A 17,966-nucleotide genomic window follows, 5' to 3' on the forward strand; every position below is an offset into this window, starting at 1 on the left:
ACGTCAGTCTTAACTTCTTAGTTCTTTAAAATCTTTCTATATGTTACACAAATATTGATATCCTAATGGCTTTATCAGTTTTTGTTCAAATGTTTTTATATATTATGTTCTGTGACTTCATGTGTTCACCTCTGTTATTATCACTGTCTTTTTGCTCCCTCTTGCCTTTTCTTCCCAAAACATTACTTTTACTGCCCACTGACAAAGAAGGTAACGTAGAAGAGTAGAATGCTAGACTAGGAGTCAGAGCTCCTGGGTTCTTTGAAAGCCAGCCGGGCTTAGAAACTTTGTGATGCTGATCCTCAGTTTTCTGGCTTGGAAAATGGGGATAATTATCCCATTCTGCCTACTTCACAAGGTTGTTAAGAAGATTACAAGAGCTAATGGATGTGAAAACATCTTAAAACCTCTCAAATACTTTTCAACTTTTGAGGATTGTTATTTTCATTCTGTTGCGGGACCATCCTCAGACATTATTTTAAGTCAAATCTTGGAACATTCTTTGGAGTGGAGTGTTCTCTGGATGTGAGCTGAAGAAGTGAAGGAATTGAAATGATGGAGGTAAAGGGCCTAGCACTTAATAAACAATAAATGATAGTCACTTTTTAATGACTTAAAACTTACCTCAAGCTTTCTAAGGCACTAGCGTATGATAGAAAAATCATGGACGTATGAATCAGACAGGCCTTGGTTCAAATTTCTGTTGCCCACTCACAAATTTAGTGATTTGGGGAAAGTTACTTAATCTTTCGAGTCTATTTCCTCATCTTTAAAATGGGAATAAAACCTACTTTTCAGGTTATGAAGAATTTGGGAGATATTGAACATGGTGTAGGCAGACAGAAGATACTCTGTGAGAGCTGTTGCTGGTTTTGGTTTTGTTGCTAATATGAATGATAACAATTACATATAGTTCAGTAACAAGTTAAGGTATGTTGTGAACAGTCTGTTTTGTTGATAGGGAATTGGAAAAAGTGGATACTCAGTTTAACACAAAGTATGTACAAGAAGTGATGTTAAATTTTGGAAGTATATTTTTCCTGCGTGAGGAGTAAAGGCTATGATAACATAGCACCAGCATAGCCAGGCACAGCCTCTGATGAGTTAATCCTGCATATTTCATTTTGCCCATCAAGCATAGAGAGCAGCCCCAAATATCAAATTGAAATGAAATTCAGGGGGTGCCTGGGTGGCTCAGTTGGTTAAGTGTCCAACTTCCAACTTCAGCTCAGGTCATGATCTCACGGTGCCTGGGTTCGAGCCCCGTGTTGGGATCTGTGCTGACAGCTCAAAGCCTGGAGTCTGCTTCGGATTCTGTCTCCCTCTCTCTCTGCCCCTCCCCTGCTTGCTCTCTGTGTCTCTCTCTATAAATGAATAAACAAAAAAAATTTTTTTTTTAAAGAAATGAGATTCAGTAGATTTTTAGAATCTGAGTTTGGAAGAGGCTTTAAAATAATCTAACTTGGCCCAGCATTTCAAAATTCGACGTTTTGAATGTCTTATAAAATGCCTTGTCTTGAACTTTTCAACGTTGCTGGGGACTTACAGCCACCTCAGGAACTCACTCAGTCAGACAGTTTTATTTATTGGTCCAAAATCTGTTTCTTTGTCAATTCTATCAGTCATACTTTGAACTTTTAGGGCAATATGGAATAATTTAGCCAGTTTTTCACTGACCAGCTTCCAGTTATTAGAAAGCAGCTATAGGGACTGCCTGCTCACTGCCACTCTTAACCGTCCTAGTTGAAGCACTATGATCTCATATAGATTATTAGAACAGCTTCCTAACTAGTCTTCCTGCCTCCAGCCCTGCACTCCTCCAGTCCATCCTCCACACTACACACAGAATGACTCCTGCCCCAGAGCCTTTAGTGCTTCTTTTTCTCATTAATGTGGTTGAGGAGGCTCTCTGATACCTGCACACTGCTTTTACCTAAAACCTCCTTTCTAAACTACCTTTTGTTTGTGTTTAACTCTACCCAGTAGCCATACCAAAATATTCCATTTTTAGAAGTGGTTTTTCTTACTTCTGGACCTTTATTCATGTTTTTCTTTCAGTCTGAAACAAAAGATTCTAAAAACAAAGAATTTTCTCTCTTCTTGACTGACTTCCTGCTTATCCTTTTACACCTTAACTTAGAAGTGTAGAGGTTACTTCCCCTGGGAATCCTTCCGCAAGCCCTCCTATAGCAGCCTCCGTAGCCAAGCATAGCACTTACCACACTTTATGTAGTTGGCTGTCTAGCCTCTGGCCTTACTAAAGCTCCATGAGGGCAAGAACAGTATTTGATCACGGTTGTTTCTCCGGCACCTGGCACAATGCTTTGATACACACGATAAATACTTGTTGGATTGGTGGATGGATGGCAAATTGGCTCTAAGACTTGGCTTTCTTCTTCAAGCTGAGTGTCAGTGTTCCTTCAGCCACTCCTCAGGTGACATGGTTTTGTGTCCCCTTGCCACTTAGGCCACCATTTAGACTTTGGTTTGTTCTATCTCAACGTATAACTCCCAGAACTAAATTTGAAGACCACCGGTGTGATTGTATTGGTGCAGAAAAGAGAAGCACTGGTGCTCACTCCCTTCTTCTTTTCACCCCTCACTTTTCGTTCACTACACTTCTGTGGAGCCTGAGTTCAGTTTCAGGCACTGTGGTAAACGGTGAAGATTAAAAATAATAGTAAGAAAGATACCCGCTGTCTGTAAGTAGCTTGCATAAATAATGATGATGATATGATGTGAAGATATGAAAATAAAGGTATGAACAGGATGTTATAGGAGCTGGGAAATGGTGGGATTTGTTCTGAGAAATTGGAAGAGTCAGAAATCCTTTTTTTTTTTTTTTTTTTTTTTTTTTGACTTGGTGTTTTATCTTTAGATGATTCATTAAAAAATATCAAGCTACTGATCTGAAAGGCCCATGGACAATATTTTGAGAATGAGCCACTGTGTATCTCATAAACTTAAGCTTTGTACATTTTCTGATAACAGGGTTTTATTAGCACTGGATATGCCACAATTTATTAATCCTTTGAAAGTGCCAAGAAAACAGGGTTGAGGGTATGCCTTATGAAAAATTAAAATTGGTTAAATTGGTTTTGAAATTACATGAAACAAAATGCTCCTCGTCTTGGAATAGACTGACTGATGAGGGGAACAGAAGGCAGAGTCCAGAGATAGGTCTAAATGTATATAAGAAATTAACATGTGATCACAGTGACATTTCCAATCAGCGGGGAGAAGGTGATTTATTCAAAAATGGTGGTGAGCACATTTATTGAATAAAAGCTGAGAAGGAAAGCTTTATTTTTGCCTTATTTGTCTCACAGAATAAATTCGAAATAGATCATTTAAATGTAAAAAAATAATTAAACCTGAGAAATACTAGAAGAACACATGGGTTAATATCTCTTGTAATGCTGAAGAAAGCATGACATGAAAGCCAGGAAGTCATAAAAGACAAGATAGAGGAATTTAAGAGCAAATCCTAGCAGACTGAGACAAATGTCTACAACATATATGATAAGCAAAGGACTAACATCCTTAATCTACATAGAACTCTTAGAATCTGAGAAAACAAAAGAATACCTCAGTGAAAAATGACAAAAATAAAATACAAATGGACTAATAAGCCTAAAAATATCTTCAACTTTATTAGTCATCAAAGAATTGCATATAAAAGTATAATAGTCTTTTGCTTTTTCACTTGTAAGATTTAACAAAAGTATAGAGATTGTTAAAGCAGTTTTAGCAAGGACGTAAGAAACATATTCTCATGCACCGTTGGTGGGAATTATATGATATCAAAATATAAAGTATGCCTGTTCTTTGTCCATTCATCCCACTCTTAGGAATTTGCCCTAAAGTGATCATCTTAAAAGTGTTAAAAGATATGTGCACAAAGATACTCATCAAAAATTAGAAAACACTTACGTGACCACCAAGAGTATTTAACAAATACTGTTGTTAATGTATATAAATTATGGCACATATAAACAACGGAACAGTTTTCAGACAGTAATCTTGGAGTCGAATTTCTGATCTAAAGACTGTGATTGTCTGTATCTCTCTTAGGAATTTGCGTTCCACACTTCAGGTGGAATGAAGTAGAGTTCTTGTAGAGAGGTGCTGTCAGAATAGTAGCCACCACGGATGGAGGTGCCTCATGTAGCTGGGTCAAATTAGCAGCTACGTATCATTGACATTTAATGATATATATAATCTCTCTCATATATTATGTCCAGGACCAATGGGTAGAAGTTAGAAGGAGTCAGACTTTGGCCGACTATGTAGTTCAAAGTCTATCTGTTTGTACTATTGAATAATAACTGAATAAGAAGTTTCTTATCGTTGCAAGTGTTCAAGCAGAGGCTGGAGGGAGCTTCAGGTCTCAACTTTTATATCACCCCATCAAGATGCCTTGCTTGACCATCCTGCCTGAAATAGCACACACATACCCTCGGCACTCTTTCCCTCTTACTTTGCTTTATTTTTTCTTTATTTGAAAAAGGCCAGGAATTGTATATTATCTGGTGTCTCTTGTTGCCCTCTACACCATCCGACATATATTTATGTTTGTTTATTGTTTTTCTTTCCCCTTAGAAAGTAAGCTCCATATCAGCAGAGACTTTGCTATTTCATTCTTTGCTCTAGATCACCAGTGCCTAGAACTAGGGTTGGTATATGGCAGTGTGCAGTAAGTATTTGTTGAATGAATGAGTATTAGAGAAAGGGATTCATGCAATCAACTTCGTGGATCTCTTCTGCTTTACATTATTAGGGACTTTTAATTTTTTAAAGCTACTTCTATGTAGTGTGTAACTCTCTTCAGGGCAGGGATTTTATTTTCTAATAATAAGTGTAATTATAAAGTGGTATGAATTAGAGTTTATAAAATACTTTCATAAGCATTATTCAGTAGTATAAATGAGAGGACTGTAAAGTCTCAGCTCAAGTGTTTCCTCCATAGAGTATCTGTCCATAACTTTGCCATCTAAGATAGTTCCCAGCCTCTATCACATTATTTTGTTTCCTTCAAATGCTTACCACTCATTACCTTATTTATTTGGTTATGTGTTAATTGTGCCTCATGATGCACCAGAATGTAAATTCCATGAGGGCAGGGACCTCCTGCCTTATCCCAGCACTGAGAATACTGCCTGGCACATAGAGGAATACTCAAACATCAGTTGAATAAAGAATTGAAATCATTCTGTAAAGTATAAAACATTGTATTTATAAAACATTACATTATAATGTTAATCTTCACAGTAATCCTTGATCCCAGTAACAAATTAGATTTTCCTGTTCTGCATCCTCAAGGCAACCTGTACTACCTCATTAACGTACATTTATCATAATTGTACCAGTTTATTTGTGTTATTATTTATTTAATATCTCTACTTAATATTTCTAAACTGCAAGCTCCGTGTATTCAGGAATCATGTATATCATGTTCCTCTTATATTTAACACAGTGCTTTTGTACTTGGAAGGAGTTTAATAAATATTTACTGAATGAATGAGTGGGTGTACAATCTTGCATGATAGACATTATCTCTGTCTTTCAGATGAATAAACTGATACTTAGAAGGATTAAGTAACTTATCTAAGATAATTAGAGAAATAAGACTTTATCCAGCATCTTCTGACTCTCAATATTATATTCTTTTAACTCCACCAATAATTTCTAGACACAGATGTGAATCAGAATTACTTAGGGAGCCTTTGAAAATACAGATTTTCAGACCACACTCAAAGCCTGCTGAATGAGAACCTCTGAGGATGGGGCCCACAACGCTATTTAAAGAAATGAGAAAAATTCTTTAGGAGATTCTGATGATAAGTAACATTTGGGAATCAGTGCTATATGCCAGGGCAAACTACTGTTTGGGGGCAAATCCAGCCCACTGCCTATTTCTGTAAATAAAGTTTTAGTGGAACACAGCCATGTTCATTTATGTGCGTATTGTCTCTGGCGGGTTTCAGGCTACAGTGCAGAGTTGAGTATTTGTGACAGAGACTGGATGGCCCACAAACCATAACATTTTACTGTCTGGTCCTTTACAGAGAGTTTGCCAACCCCTCCCTGATGTATACCTTGCTGCCTGTCCCGTTTTTGTATGTGTGGTTATTTCAGTTGCTTGGAGATACAGTAGATATGACATTTGGCTCCGTTATGGGCATTACAGTAGGTGCTCAAACATTCTTCCTGAGTCCATAAAATTAACACAATTTACCTGAAATTATGAGACTAAGTCTCAGATAGCCTAAGAAGTCAAATTTAAGAAAAATATTAATCTAGGTATGGTTCAATCCAGTCAACCCTCACAGTGGGAGGACTGCTTTTAAAAAAGAGATTCCAGGGTGCCTGGGTGGCACAGTCGGTTCAGTGTCTAACTTCAGCTTAGGTCATAGTCTCATGCTTCATGAGTTCAAGCCCCACATCAGGCTCTGTGCTGATAGCTCAAAACCTGGAGCCTGCTTAGAATTCTGTGTTTCCCTCTCTGTCTGCCCCTCCCCCACTAACATTCTGTCTCTCTCAAAAAAAAAATTAAAAAAAATTTTTAATAAATAAATAAATAATAAAAAAAATAAAGAGATTCCAGGGGTGCCTGGGTGGCTCAGTTGGTTAAGCGTCTGACTCTTTGTTTCAGAGGTCTCATGGTTTGTGAGTTTGAGCCCCACCTCTGGCTCTGTGCTGACAGTGTGGAGCCTGCTTGAGATTCTCCCTCTCTCTCTCTCTCTCTCTCTCTCTCTCTCTCTCTCTGCCCCTCACCCTTCACTCTTTCTGTCTTTCAAAAATAAATAAATAAACTGAAATGTTTTTTTAAAAGGCATTCCTGGGGCGCCTGGGTGGTTCAGCTGGTTAAGCATCCGACTTCGGCTCAGGTCATGATCTTCATAGTCTGTGAGTTTGAGCCCTGCATCAGGCTTTGTGCTGACAGCTCAGAGCTTGGAGCCCATTTCGGATTCTGTGTGTCTCTCTCTCTGCCCCTCCCCTGCTCAAGTTCTGTCTCTCTCTCCTTCAGAAATAAACATTAAAAAAAAAAAGAGAGAGGAGATTCCTTTTCATTCAGTTGGCAATAGGGTGTTCTCTAAATGGAGAAAGATGTGAGGTTGCTTGCCTCTGTAATAGGGATTGATTACCATAATTGATGTGTAATAGAGAACTGTAATTAATGCCCCAGTTATTTTGGTACCCCTGATGCTGCCATAATTTTTAAAACCAAAGTCTCTTGGATGCTTGTGGTCAAAACGCAAGCTACTACAAGCAATTACCCAGACTGAGCAAACCTCTAGACCTGTGCTGTCTGATACAGTAGCTGTTAACCACATGTAGGAATTTGTATTTAAATAAAATTAATTAAATTAAACTAATTAAAATTTAAATTCTTCTCTCACGCATTTCAAGTGTTCCATGGTTACATGTGGCTAGCGACTTTTTTTTTTTTTTAACGTTTATTTATTTTTGAGACAGAGAGAGACAGAGCATGAACGGGGGAGGGTCAGAGAGAAAGAGAGAGGGAGACACAGAATCTGAAACAGGCTCCAGGCTCTGAGCTGTCAGCACAGAGCCTGACGCGGGGCTCGAACTCACGAACCGTGAGATCATGACCTGAGCCGAAGTCAGAGGCTTAACCGACTGAGCCACCCAGGCGCCCCCAGCTAACGGCTTTCTTATTGGACACCACAGACACAAAACATTTCTGTCATTACGGAAAGTTTTAGTGGACAGTGCTGTTATAGATGCTGGAGTGCAAAAGTTGCAGTTCACTCAAATCCAAGACTTGCTATTTGACTTAATTCTTTATTTGTAAGAATGGAATGGTAATTTTTAATGTTTTTTTTTTTCCTAACAGCAAATAGTGGTGAAATGTATTCATTCCTTGCTTTAGGGACATCTCTGCTAGAGCAGAGTCTTTATTCTGATAAGCTCTTAAATCTTGATTCCAGGTTAATATCCATCTCATCTACCCTGTGGACTCTGTATTCAAGATAATTAATCATTGGCCAGTTCGTGGAGTGGTTCAGAACAGACTGTGATTTCTGGCCAAATCTATTTGGCTTGCTTAAGGATGGTGGGAAAGGGACAAGTTTTAAAACAGAAACTATAAAGTCAATAGAGTATAAAGCCTTGGCATCATCTTTGAAGTGATTTAGATTTTATCATTCAGTAAATCATTTTTATTCCCAGCATCTAGTGCTTTTTGCATGGTCCAAAAGGGCCCTGTGCTGCTCCACTGCAGAGGAAACTTCAAGAAATGCTGGTTTGCTACAGTGTTTTAGCTTGTGAGAGTCTCTGGGACCTTCCCTGCACCATCATGGGGTCACCTCTAGGTGGGTATTAGGGGGAGATTGGTAATTGATTTAACCTTTAATAAAGAACTTAGTCATCTTTTGTGGTTTAATAACATACATATTTAATAGTTTGTTCCTTAAAATGTTTTCTCTGACCCTAGCAGCGTCACCTTGAAGACTGTTTCTCTAGCACAGTGTTGCTCTAAAGGCCACTTCAAGAGGCTACAAGATCCTGTAGGCCCCCTAACTCATTCATAGTTACTATCATAAGAAATGCTACCAAGGACCTACTTTTCTGTAAATTACCAGATCTTTGTCATTTTGCACCTCAGGCAGTGCAGCTGGAATGGGAGTGGGTTCGGGGTGGGTGAGAGAGAGTGAGAATTCAAGTATGATCTCACTCATTCTGGTTTTTCCTACCATCAAATCATCTTACCGTATGTCTGTCCTTCATTCTTTCTGAGCTGCGATGGTGGGATCCGACCATATTGAGTGTTAAAAGCTATTATTTGATGGCATTAAGGTACCTCTTCAGGAGTCAGGTTGTTCAGAAGGAATCTCCTCACCCATTTTCTGTGTCTTCTATTCTGTTTTCCAAGAGCTTCCTGGACACTTCTGTGAGATACTGGTATATGTTGCTCTGGCATTTTGGATCACTTTAGGGACTAACATGTAAAACGTAGTAAGGTCATCTTTAGACCATAATTTTAAAACATTGATCTAAAATGATCCACTCAGGTCACATAGATTTCTACCCGTAATACTCTCTTGAGCCCAAACAGGGAAAAATACGTTTTTTCTTATGCTCAGAACGAGTCAAAAAATGGCCTAATGTTTAGTGTAGATTGCATCCTGAAAGCACTTTTTAGGAAGTTGACTGTGATAGAGATTTCTATTTCCTTTTCAGGTCATTTTACCTGGGACAAATACCTAAAAGAAACATGTTCAGTCCCAGCGCCTGTCCATTGCTTCAAGCAGGTAATTGATTCTCAACATCTTTAGTAGGTGGGAGGCAAGTAGGTTTGTTCTGATCCTTAGATAAGCAAAACATGAGGTAGGAGCCCTTGGACTTCTCACCTGAAGGCCCCAGAGTAAACTTCTATGGGAAGAATACAGCTCAAGGCTCAAAACTCATGAATTTTGGTAGGACACCTTCCTTCCAACATCATCCCAAGTGACACCTTTTCCTTTCTTCGCCTCTTTGAGGATATGTTTTGTTACTGAGAACAGTAGCTGGTTGTTTTTTGTTTTTTAAAATAGTTCTTAATTCAGACAGAGAGGAAACAGTTACATCCCTTAGACAGTTCTTGAAAGTCGATCAGTATTCATTTCTCTATACACAGCACCCCTGCCACATTTTCATAAGAATGCTGGCACTGAGTTCCATTGGAGAGTATGTTAGGACCTTATTAGAGGTCATTCAGAGCTTCCCACATAGGATTAAGTGTTGCACGCAATGCACAGATAATGTTGACCATATCAGCACATAATAGGCTAGTAAGCAAAGAAGTGTACTGCTGCTAAACAGAGCTAATAAACATCAGGAAATTATGTATACTTTCCTCCCTTTATTCTTCAGTGTTTATTTCCTCAAATTGTCAACATTTCACTTTGAATTTTGTCTGTGCTCTAAATAAAAATATAAATCCAGGACTTTTGCTCATTTGAAATAATAGGGACTAAATCCATACTCTCACCTGAAATAATAATAAAAGGACAGAGTATATTATACTAAACAGTAGTTTTCAAGTTACTGAAGATCAGGCAGCCAAGCACAGTGATCTCTGAGAGATGAAAAGCAATGAGTTGAGCCCCTTATGATTTCCCAGCTTACTCCCTTAAGAGAGTTTTGAGACCATGGCCCAGAGAAGGGGAGCCTAGGGTGGAACCCAGCAGAATCCCTAATTTTAATGGTTGGAGCTAAGAGGGGAAATCAAGGTGGCTAGAATTTGTAGGACAGAATGCCTACGAGGAGAGAGCTGCACAGAAAGAAAACCACAGGGATCTGCAGAGAGCCCTCTTCAAGTATTCAGCAAAGTGCTGTTGTTGTTCCATGTATGCATATGAGGAAATGACCCAAAGCCAAGAGAAAAACCATCAGATCTATAGAAGGAACAGAATCTAGCACTCCCACAGGGCTGGATATAATGCCTGATTCCACCAGTTAGACTGGAAAATCTCATAATTCATGTGGCATAAGGTGGAAAACTTGGGAAGATCTTACTCAGTAGTGGGGAATAATTAGCCTTAGAATGAGCACTTCTCTGGACCTGCCTAACACATCATAAAAGCAAGACTCAAAATGACCAAACTGTTTGCAGGTAATTTAAGTGCATCTAAGAACAAAGCACAAAAGAAGATGTGATATATGTTACATATATTATATATATAAGGACTATTGGCATTCAAAAAGAATAAAATCTTGCCATTTGCAACAACATGGATGGAACTAGGATGTGTTATGCTAAGCAAAATAAGTCAGTCACAGAAAATAAATATTATAGGATTTCATTCATATGTGGAATTTAAGAAGCAGAATAGGTGAATACAGGGGAAGGGAAGGAAAAATAAGATAAAAACAGAGAAAGGCAAACCATAAGAGACTCTTAAATACAGAGAACAAACTGAGGGTTGCTGGAGGGGTGTTGGGTAGGGGGATGGGCTAAATGGGTGGTGGGCACTAAGGAGGGCACTTGTTGGGATGAGCACTGGGTGTTACATGTAAGTGATGAATCACTAAATTTGGTTCCTGAAACCATTGTTACACTGTATATTAACTAGCTTGGATATAAATTTAAAAAAAGAAAAATTAAAAAAAGAAACACAGCTGTCACTAAAAAATCATAAAAATGTATATTAAAAGAAGAACAAAGCATAATAAGGGAATGCAAAAACATCCAGCAGCCAACAGCTAAAAGTCAAAATGTCTGACATCCAGTGAAAGATTACCAAGCATGAGAAGAGGCAGGAAAACATAATCATCGTGAGCAGAATAATCAACCAATTGAAATAGACTCAAAACCTATATAGGTCTTAGAATAGCAAACAAAAACATTAAAACAATTATTTTAATTGTATTTCATGTGTTTGAAAGTTAAACAGAGACATAGAAGATAAAAAAAAAAAAAAAAGACTCATATTGAACTACTATGTGCGAAATGAAAAGTATACTGGATGAGATTAATGACAAGAAAAGACCGGTAAACTTGAAGACATAGCAGTAGAAACTATCATGAAACACAATGAGAGAAAAGAATCCTCAAAAGATGAAAAAGATTATCAGTGAGCCAAAGGATAACTTCAGTTTCCATGGGATAACTTCGTAGACCATGTAATTAGAGTGCCCAAAGGAGAAAAGAGATGAGGGACAGAAAAAGTACTTGAAGATACAATGGCTAAAAATTTTCCAAAATTGAGGAAAACTGTAAATCCACAGATTGAAGAAACTCTGTGAATCCCCTTCTCCCCCACAAATCAACGACAAGAAGAAAACTACATTAACACATAATCATAAATGCTCAAAGCTAGTGATAAAGAACATCTTAAAAGCAGCCGGAGAAGAAAGACACCTTATATACAAGGAAACTAAGATAAGAATGACATTATATGTTCTTGTCAGAAACAATGCAAACAAGAAAGTTGAGTAACATGTTTAAAGTACCAAAAGCAAAACCTGTCAATCTAGCATTCTATACCCAGTAAAAAGATCTTCCAAAAACAAAAGGCAAAATATATTTTCAGACATACAAAAAAACCAAAATAATTCATCACCAGAAGACTCACTACAAGAAATGTTAAAGGAAGTGTGTCAGGCAGAAGGAAAATATTACCAGGTAGAATTACAGATCTATAAAAAGGAATGAAAATCCCTGGTAATTATAATTAGAAGGGTGGGGCGCCTGGGTGGCTCAGTTAGTTGAGCGTCCGACTTCGGCTCAGGTCATGATCTTTGTGGTTTGTGAGTTCGAGCGCCGCCTCGGGCTCTGTGCTGACAGCTCAGAGCCTGGAGCCTGCTTTGGATTCTGTGTCTCCTTCTCTCCCTGCCCATCCTCCGCTTGTGCTCTGTCTCTCTCTGTCTCTCATAAATAAATAAATAAATAAATGTGAAAAAAAAAATAACAAAAAAATTGTAATTACAAGGGTAAATACATAAGATGTAAATACATAAGGGTAAAAACATGTTTTTTCTTAAATCTCTACAAAGGGTAATTATGTAAACAGTAATAATCATATTGCATTATTGAGGTGATAACAGATGTATAAATAAAATGTATAACAAAAGCATAAAAGCCCAGTAGAGGAGAAATCTTAAATATACTACTGTAAGATTCTTTTACATGAAGTAGTATACTTGAAGATAGACTGATGAGGTAAACATGTTTACTATAAAGACCAAAACAACTACTAAAATAATAGAAAATACATAGCAGATGGTAGACTTAAATCCAACCATATCAGTAATCAAATTGATTATAAATGGTCTAAATGCCTCAGTTAAAAGGTTGAGATTGTCACATTGAAAAAAAAACAAAAACGACCCAATTGTATACTGCTTGCAAGAAATTATACTTTAAATATAAAGACATAAACAGGTTAAAAGTAAAAGGATGGAAAATGATATACTCTGCTGACATTAGCCATAATAAAACTAAAATGACTATGTTAATATCAAAATATATCTCAGAGTAAAGAATACTACCAGGGATTTAAAAAAAAAAAAAAGGCAATTTCATCATGAAAGGGGTCAGACATTTTTATGTGAAGCAAATAGAAATGTAAGGAGAAATGAATAAATCTAAATTTATTTGTAGTTGGGAGTTCTAATACTCCCCTCTATGATTAAAGAACAAGTAGTAAGAAATCAGCAAGTGAATAATAGACATTGGCAACACTGTCAGTGTTTGTCAGTTGGACCTAATTGACAGGTATAGAGCATCCCCAGCAACAGTAGAGTGTACATTCTTTTCAAGTGCACACAGACAGTTTACCAAGTTAGGCCATATTCTGGACCATAAAATAAGTTTTGGTAAATTTAAAAGGCTGTAATATAAAGTACACTAAGTTAAATAAAAAATTAATAGCAGAAAATCTCTAAATATTTGGAAACTAAGTAACACATTTCTAAATACTCCCTTGGGTATGGAGAAATTAAAAGGGACATTAACAAATATTTTCAACTAGGGGAGCCTGGGTGACCCAGTTGATTAAGTGTCCCACTCTTGATTTTGGCTCAGGTCATGATCTCATGGGTTGTGAGATTGAGCCCAGCATTTGGGCTCTGCACTGACAGCATGGAACCTGCTTGGATTTCTCTTTTCTCTGCCCCTCCTCCATTTGTGCTCTCTTTCCCAAAATAAATAAATAAACTTTAAAAAATATTTTCAACTAAATTGAAGTGAAAATAGAACATTTCAGAGTTGTGGATTGCTGCTAAAGCAGTCCTTATAAGGAGCTTATAGTACTAAACACCAATACTAGAAAAGAAGAAAAGTTTCATTTAGTGACTTCAGCTTCCATTTTAAATAACTAGGGGGACAAAAAGAGCAAATTATCCCCAAAGTAAGCAGAGAAAAGGAAATAATAAAAATCAGAGCATACACCAATGATATAAAAAAAAAAAAAAAAACACGAAAATCATTGAAGCCAAAAGCTGAGTCTTTGCAAAGATCAATAGAAATGATGAACTTCTAGCCAGATTAATCAAGAAGAAAAGACGACACAGATTAGTAATAGCAGAACTGGAAAGAGTAACATCACTGTTGATTCTACAAATATTAAAAAGATAATAAAAGAATATTACGAACAAATTTATGCCTTTAAGTTTGATAACTTAGTTGCAATGGATAATTTTCATGAATAACACGTTACCAAAGTTCACTTAAAGAAAATCTGAACAGCACTATTTCTGTTACAGAAGCTGAATTCGTAGTTAAGAAATTTCACACAAAGAAAACTTCAGGCCCAGATGACTTCACTGGTGAATTTTTCCAAACATTTAAGGAGAAAGTAACACAAATTCTACACAGACTCTTCCAGAAAGTTTAAGAAAAGGGAATACATTCCAGATCATTCTTTGAAGCAAATATTACTCTGATATCAAAATCAGGTAAAGATACTGAAAGAAAAAACTACAAAGCAACATCCCACATAAAGATATGTGTAAAAAATCTAAAGGAAATTCTAGGAAATTGATTTTAACAACATATAATAGTAATTCATCATGACTAGGTGGAGCTTAATTCCAAGAATTTTAGGTTGATTAAACATTCAAAAATCAATCAGTGTTTCACCATGTGGACATACTAATGAAGAAAAAGTATGATCATCTCAATAGATGCACAAAAAGCATTGACCAAATCCAATGTCCGTTACAAATCAAGACTCTCACAACAAGAAATAGAAGGGAATTTCCTAAATCCTAAAATGCATCTATGAAAAACTTATAGTTATCATACTGAATGGTAAAAGTTTAAACGTTTTCCCCTTAACATCAAGAATAAGACAAGGATGTCTGCTTTTACCACTTCCATTCAACATTGTACTACCAATGTGACCAGGCCAAAACAAAAAACAAAACAAAGGATGGAAAGGAGGAAGGGAGGGAGTGAGGGAGGAAGGAAAGGGATTCAGATTGAAAGAGTAAAGCAACCACTAAAGAAAATATGTGGGTAGCAAATAAGTACATGAATTGATGGCTAACATTTTTATTAGGGAAATACAAAGCAAAATCATAGTGAGCTATCTCTATACATTTATTTAAATGTCTCTGATAGAAAGGACTGACCATACCTAATAGTGGCAAGGATGTGGAGTAAATGGAACTTTCATAAACTACTGGTGAAAACATACTTTAAAATATAGTTTGGCAGAGCACCTGGGTGGCTTAGTTAGGTAAGCGTCCGACTTTGGCTTAGGTCATGATCTCACAGGTCGTCAGTTCGAGCTCCAAGTCGCTTTGGTGCTGACAGCTCAGAGCCTAGAGCCTAGATTCTGTGCCTCCCTCTCTCTCTGCCCCTGCTCGTGCTTGACTCTCTGTCCCTCTCTCTCTCAAAAACAAATAAAAATTTTTAAAAAGTTTTTTAAGATACAGTTTCGCAAAAACAAACTTCAACAACAGACTACTGAGCCAAAAAAAAAAAAAAAATCACTAAATTAGGAATTGAATAATACATCTTTAACCTGAAAAAAAAAAATGTTTATACCTCAGTAACATGGTTAAAAGTAACTTAATAGAAGACATAATGGAAGAGAAACTCTCATTTACAATAGCAGAAAAAAAATTAGGAATAAACTGACAAACATGAAAAACTTACATAAAGAAATCATAAAGCAGATTTTGTCAAAGTTAAGGACATCTGCCCTTCAAAAGACACTGGTAAAAGAAGGAAATATAAGCCATAGTCTTGGAAAATATTGGCAAATCACATAGCTGACAGCAGTGCTCTCCTAATTAATCTAACAATTTGATGTAATTCTATCAAAATCCCAGGTACCTATGTTGCAGAAATTGACAAGTTGATTCTAAAATCCATAAAGAAACACAAGGGAAACAAAATAGCCAAAACAATGTTGGAAAAGAAGAACAAAGGTAGAGAACTCACATTTCCTGATTTCAAAACTTACTATGAAGCTACAATACTCAAGACATTGTGGTACTGGCATAAAGATAGACTTACATGTCAGTGGATTAGACTTGAGAGTCTGGAAATAAACTCATACATTTATGCTTAATTGATTTTGGACAAAGTTAAGTGGGATTTTTAATAACTAGTGTGGGGAGAATTGGATATGCACGTACAAAAGGATGTAGTTGCACCCTACCTCCATAATATACAAAAATTAAGTTCAAGTAGCTGATAGTCCTAAATGTAAGAGCTACAACTATAGAACTCTTAGAAGAAAACATAGGAGTAAATCTTCATGCCCTTGGATTAGGCAATGGTTTTTTAGATATGGCACCAAAAGCACAAGCCACAAAAGAAAAACTAGATAGATTAGACTTCATAAAAATTAAAAACTTTTGTGCTTCCAAGAACACTATCAAGAAAGTGAAAAGATGACCCACAAAGTGGGAGAAAATGTTCACAAATCATGTATCTGATAAGGAACTTGTATCTAGAATATATGAAGAACCAAAATTTTTTAATTTTTTCTTTTACATTTATTCATTTTTGAGAGAGAGAGAAGAAGCGTGAGAGGGGCCGAGAGAGAGGGAGACACAGAATCCGAAGCAGGATCCAGGCTCTGAGCTGTCAGCACAGAGCCAGACACGGGTCTCAAAACCACAAACCGCGAGATCATGACTTGAGTCGAAGTCAGACGCTTAACTGACTGAGCCACCCAGGTGCCCCTGAAGAACCTAATTTTTAAATTAATAAGACAACCTAAGTTTTAAATGGGCAAAGACAACCTAATTTTTAAATGGGCAAAAAATTTCAGTAGATATTTCTCCAAATATACACAACTGGCCAATAAGCACATAACAGATGGTTAATATCATTAATCTTGAGGGAAATGCAAATGAAAAGTGCTGTGAGATACCACTTCATATCTACTAGGATAGTTGAAATTAAAAAGACAGACCATGGGGCGCCTGGGGGCTCAGTTGAGCGTCTGACTTCGGGTCAGGTCATGATCTTGCTGTTCGTGAGATCGAGCCCCTAATCAGGCTCTGGGCAGATGACTCGAAGCCTGAAGCCTGCCTTAGATTCTGTGTTGCCCTCTCTCTCTGCCCCTCCCTGGCTCTCACTCTGTCTCTCTCTCAGAAATAAATAAACATGAATAAATAAGTTAAATAAATGATAAAAAGGCAGACAGTAACAAGGATGGTGAGGATATGAAGAAATTGGAACCTTCATACATTGCTGGTAAGATTGTAAAATGTTGTAATCACGTTAGAAAACAGTTTAGAAGCTACTCAAAATGTTAAACATAGAATTAGCACATGAACCAGGATTCCCACTCCTAGGTAAGGAAAACACATGACCACACAAAACTTATACACAAATGGCATCATTATACATAATAGCCAAAAAGAGAAAACTCAGTGTCCATCAATTGATGAATGGTTAAGCAAAATGTAGTATATTCACACAATGGAATATTACTCATCAGTGAAAATGAATGAAATACAACACACATTAACCTTGAAAACATTATGCTAAGTGAAGGAAGGAACCACTCACATACTGTATAATTCCATTTATATTAAACCTTTAATCCATAGAAACAGAAGATTAATTGTTTCTAGGCTGGGCTGAGGGCTGAATGGGGAGAGACTGCTAATGGGTATGGGAATTCTTTTGGGGATGATGAAAATGTTCTAAATTTAAATCGAGTGATGTTTGCACATCTCTATGAATATACTAAAAAAACTACCAAGGTATATACTATAAAAAGGTAAATTTTCTGGTATGTGAGTTAAACAAATAAATACCTACCATATGATCCATCCATTTCACCTTTAGATATTTACCCAAGAGAAAAGAAAGTATATTCCCATACAAAGATTTATACATGGGCGTTCATTAACAATTTATTTGTAATCATCAAAAACTGGAAAAAACAAAAAACAAAAAACGGGATGCCTGGATGGCTCAGTCAGTTGAGCATCTGACTCTTGGTTTCAGCTCAGATCATGATCTCATGGTTTGTGGGGTTGAGCCC

At 36.9% G+C, this 17,966-nt stretch overlaps 1 protein-coding gene across 10 annotated transcripts in view; it reads left to right on the forward strand.

Annotated features, from left to right (window-relative positions):
• SCMH1 (Scm polycomb group protein homolog 1) overlaps positions 1-17,966 on the forward strand; it is a 151,640-nt gene that overhangs the window by 23,343 nt on the left and 110,331 nt on the right. For 7 of the 10 annotated variants that reach the window (XM_049617394.1, XM_049617395.1, XM_049617401.1 and 4 more), the window contains one exon: positions 9,208-9,278. In XM_049617394.1, the coding sequence (XP_049473351.1) occupies positions 9,208-9,278 (71 nt within the window). Of the gene's footprint in view, positions 1-8,196; positions 8,340-9,207; positions 9,279-17,966 lie in introns of all 10 variants that reach the window. The other 3 variants (XM_049617400.1, XM_049617399.1, XM_049617402.1) reach the window with 1 other exon arrangement.

Source organism: Panthera uncia, assembly GCF_023721935.1.
Source record: "Panthera uncia isolate 11264 chromosome C1 unlocalized genomic scaffold, Puncia_PCG_1.0 HiC_scaffold_4, whole genome shotgun sequence".
Taxonomy (NCBI): domain Eukaryota; kingdom Metazoa; phylum Chordata; class Mammalia; order Carnivora; family Felidae; genus Panthera; species Panthera uncia.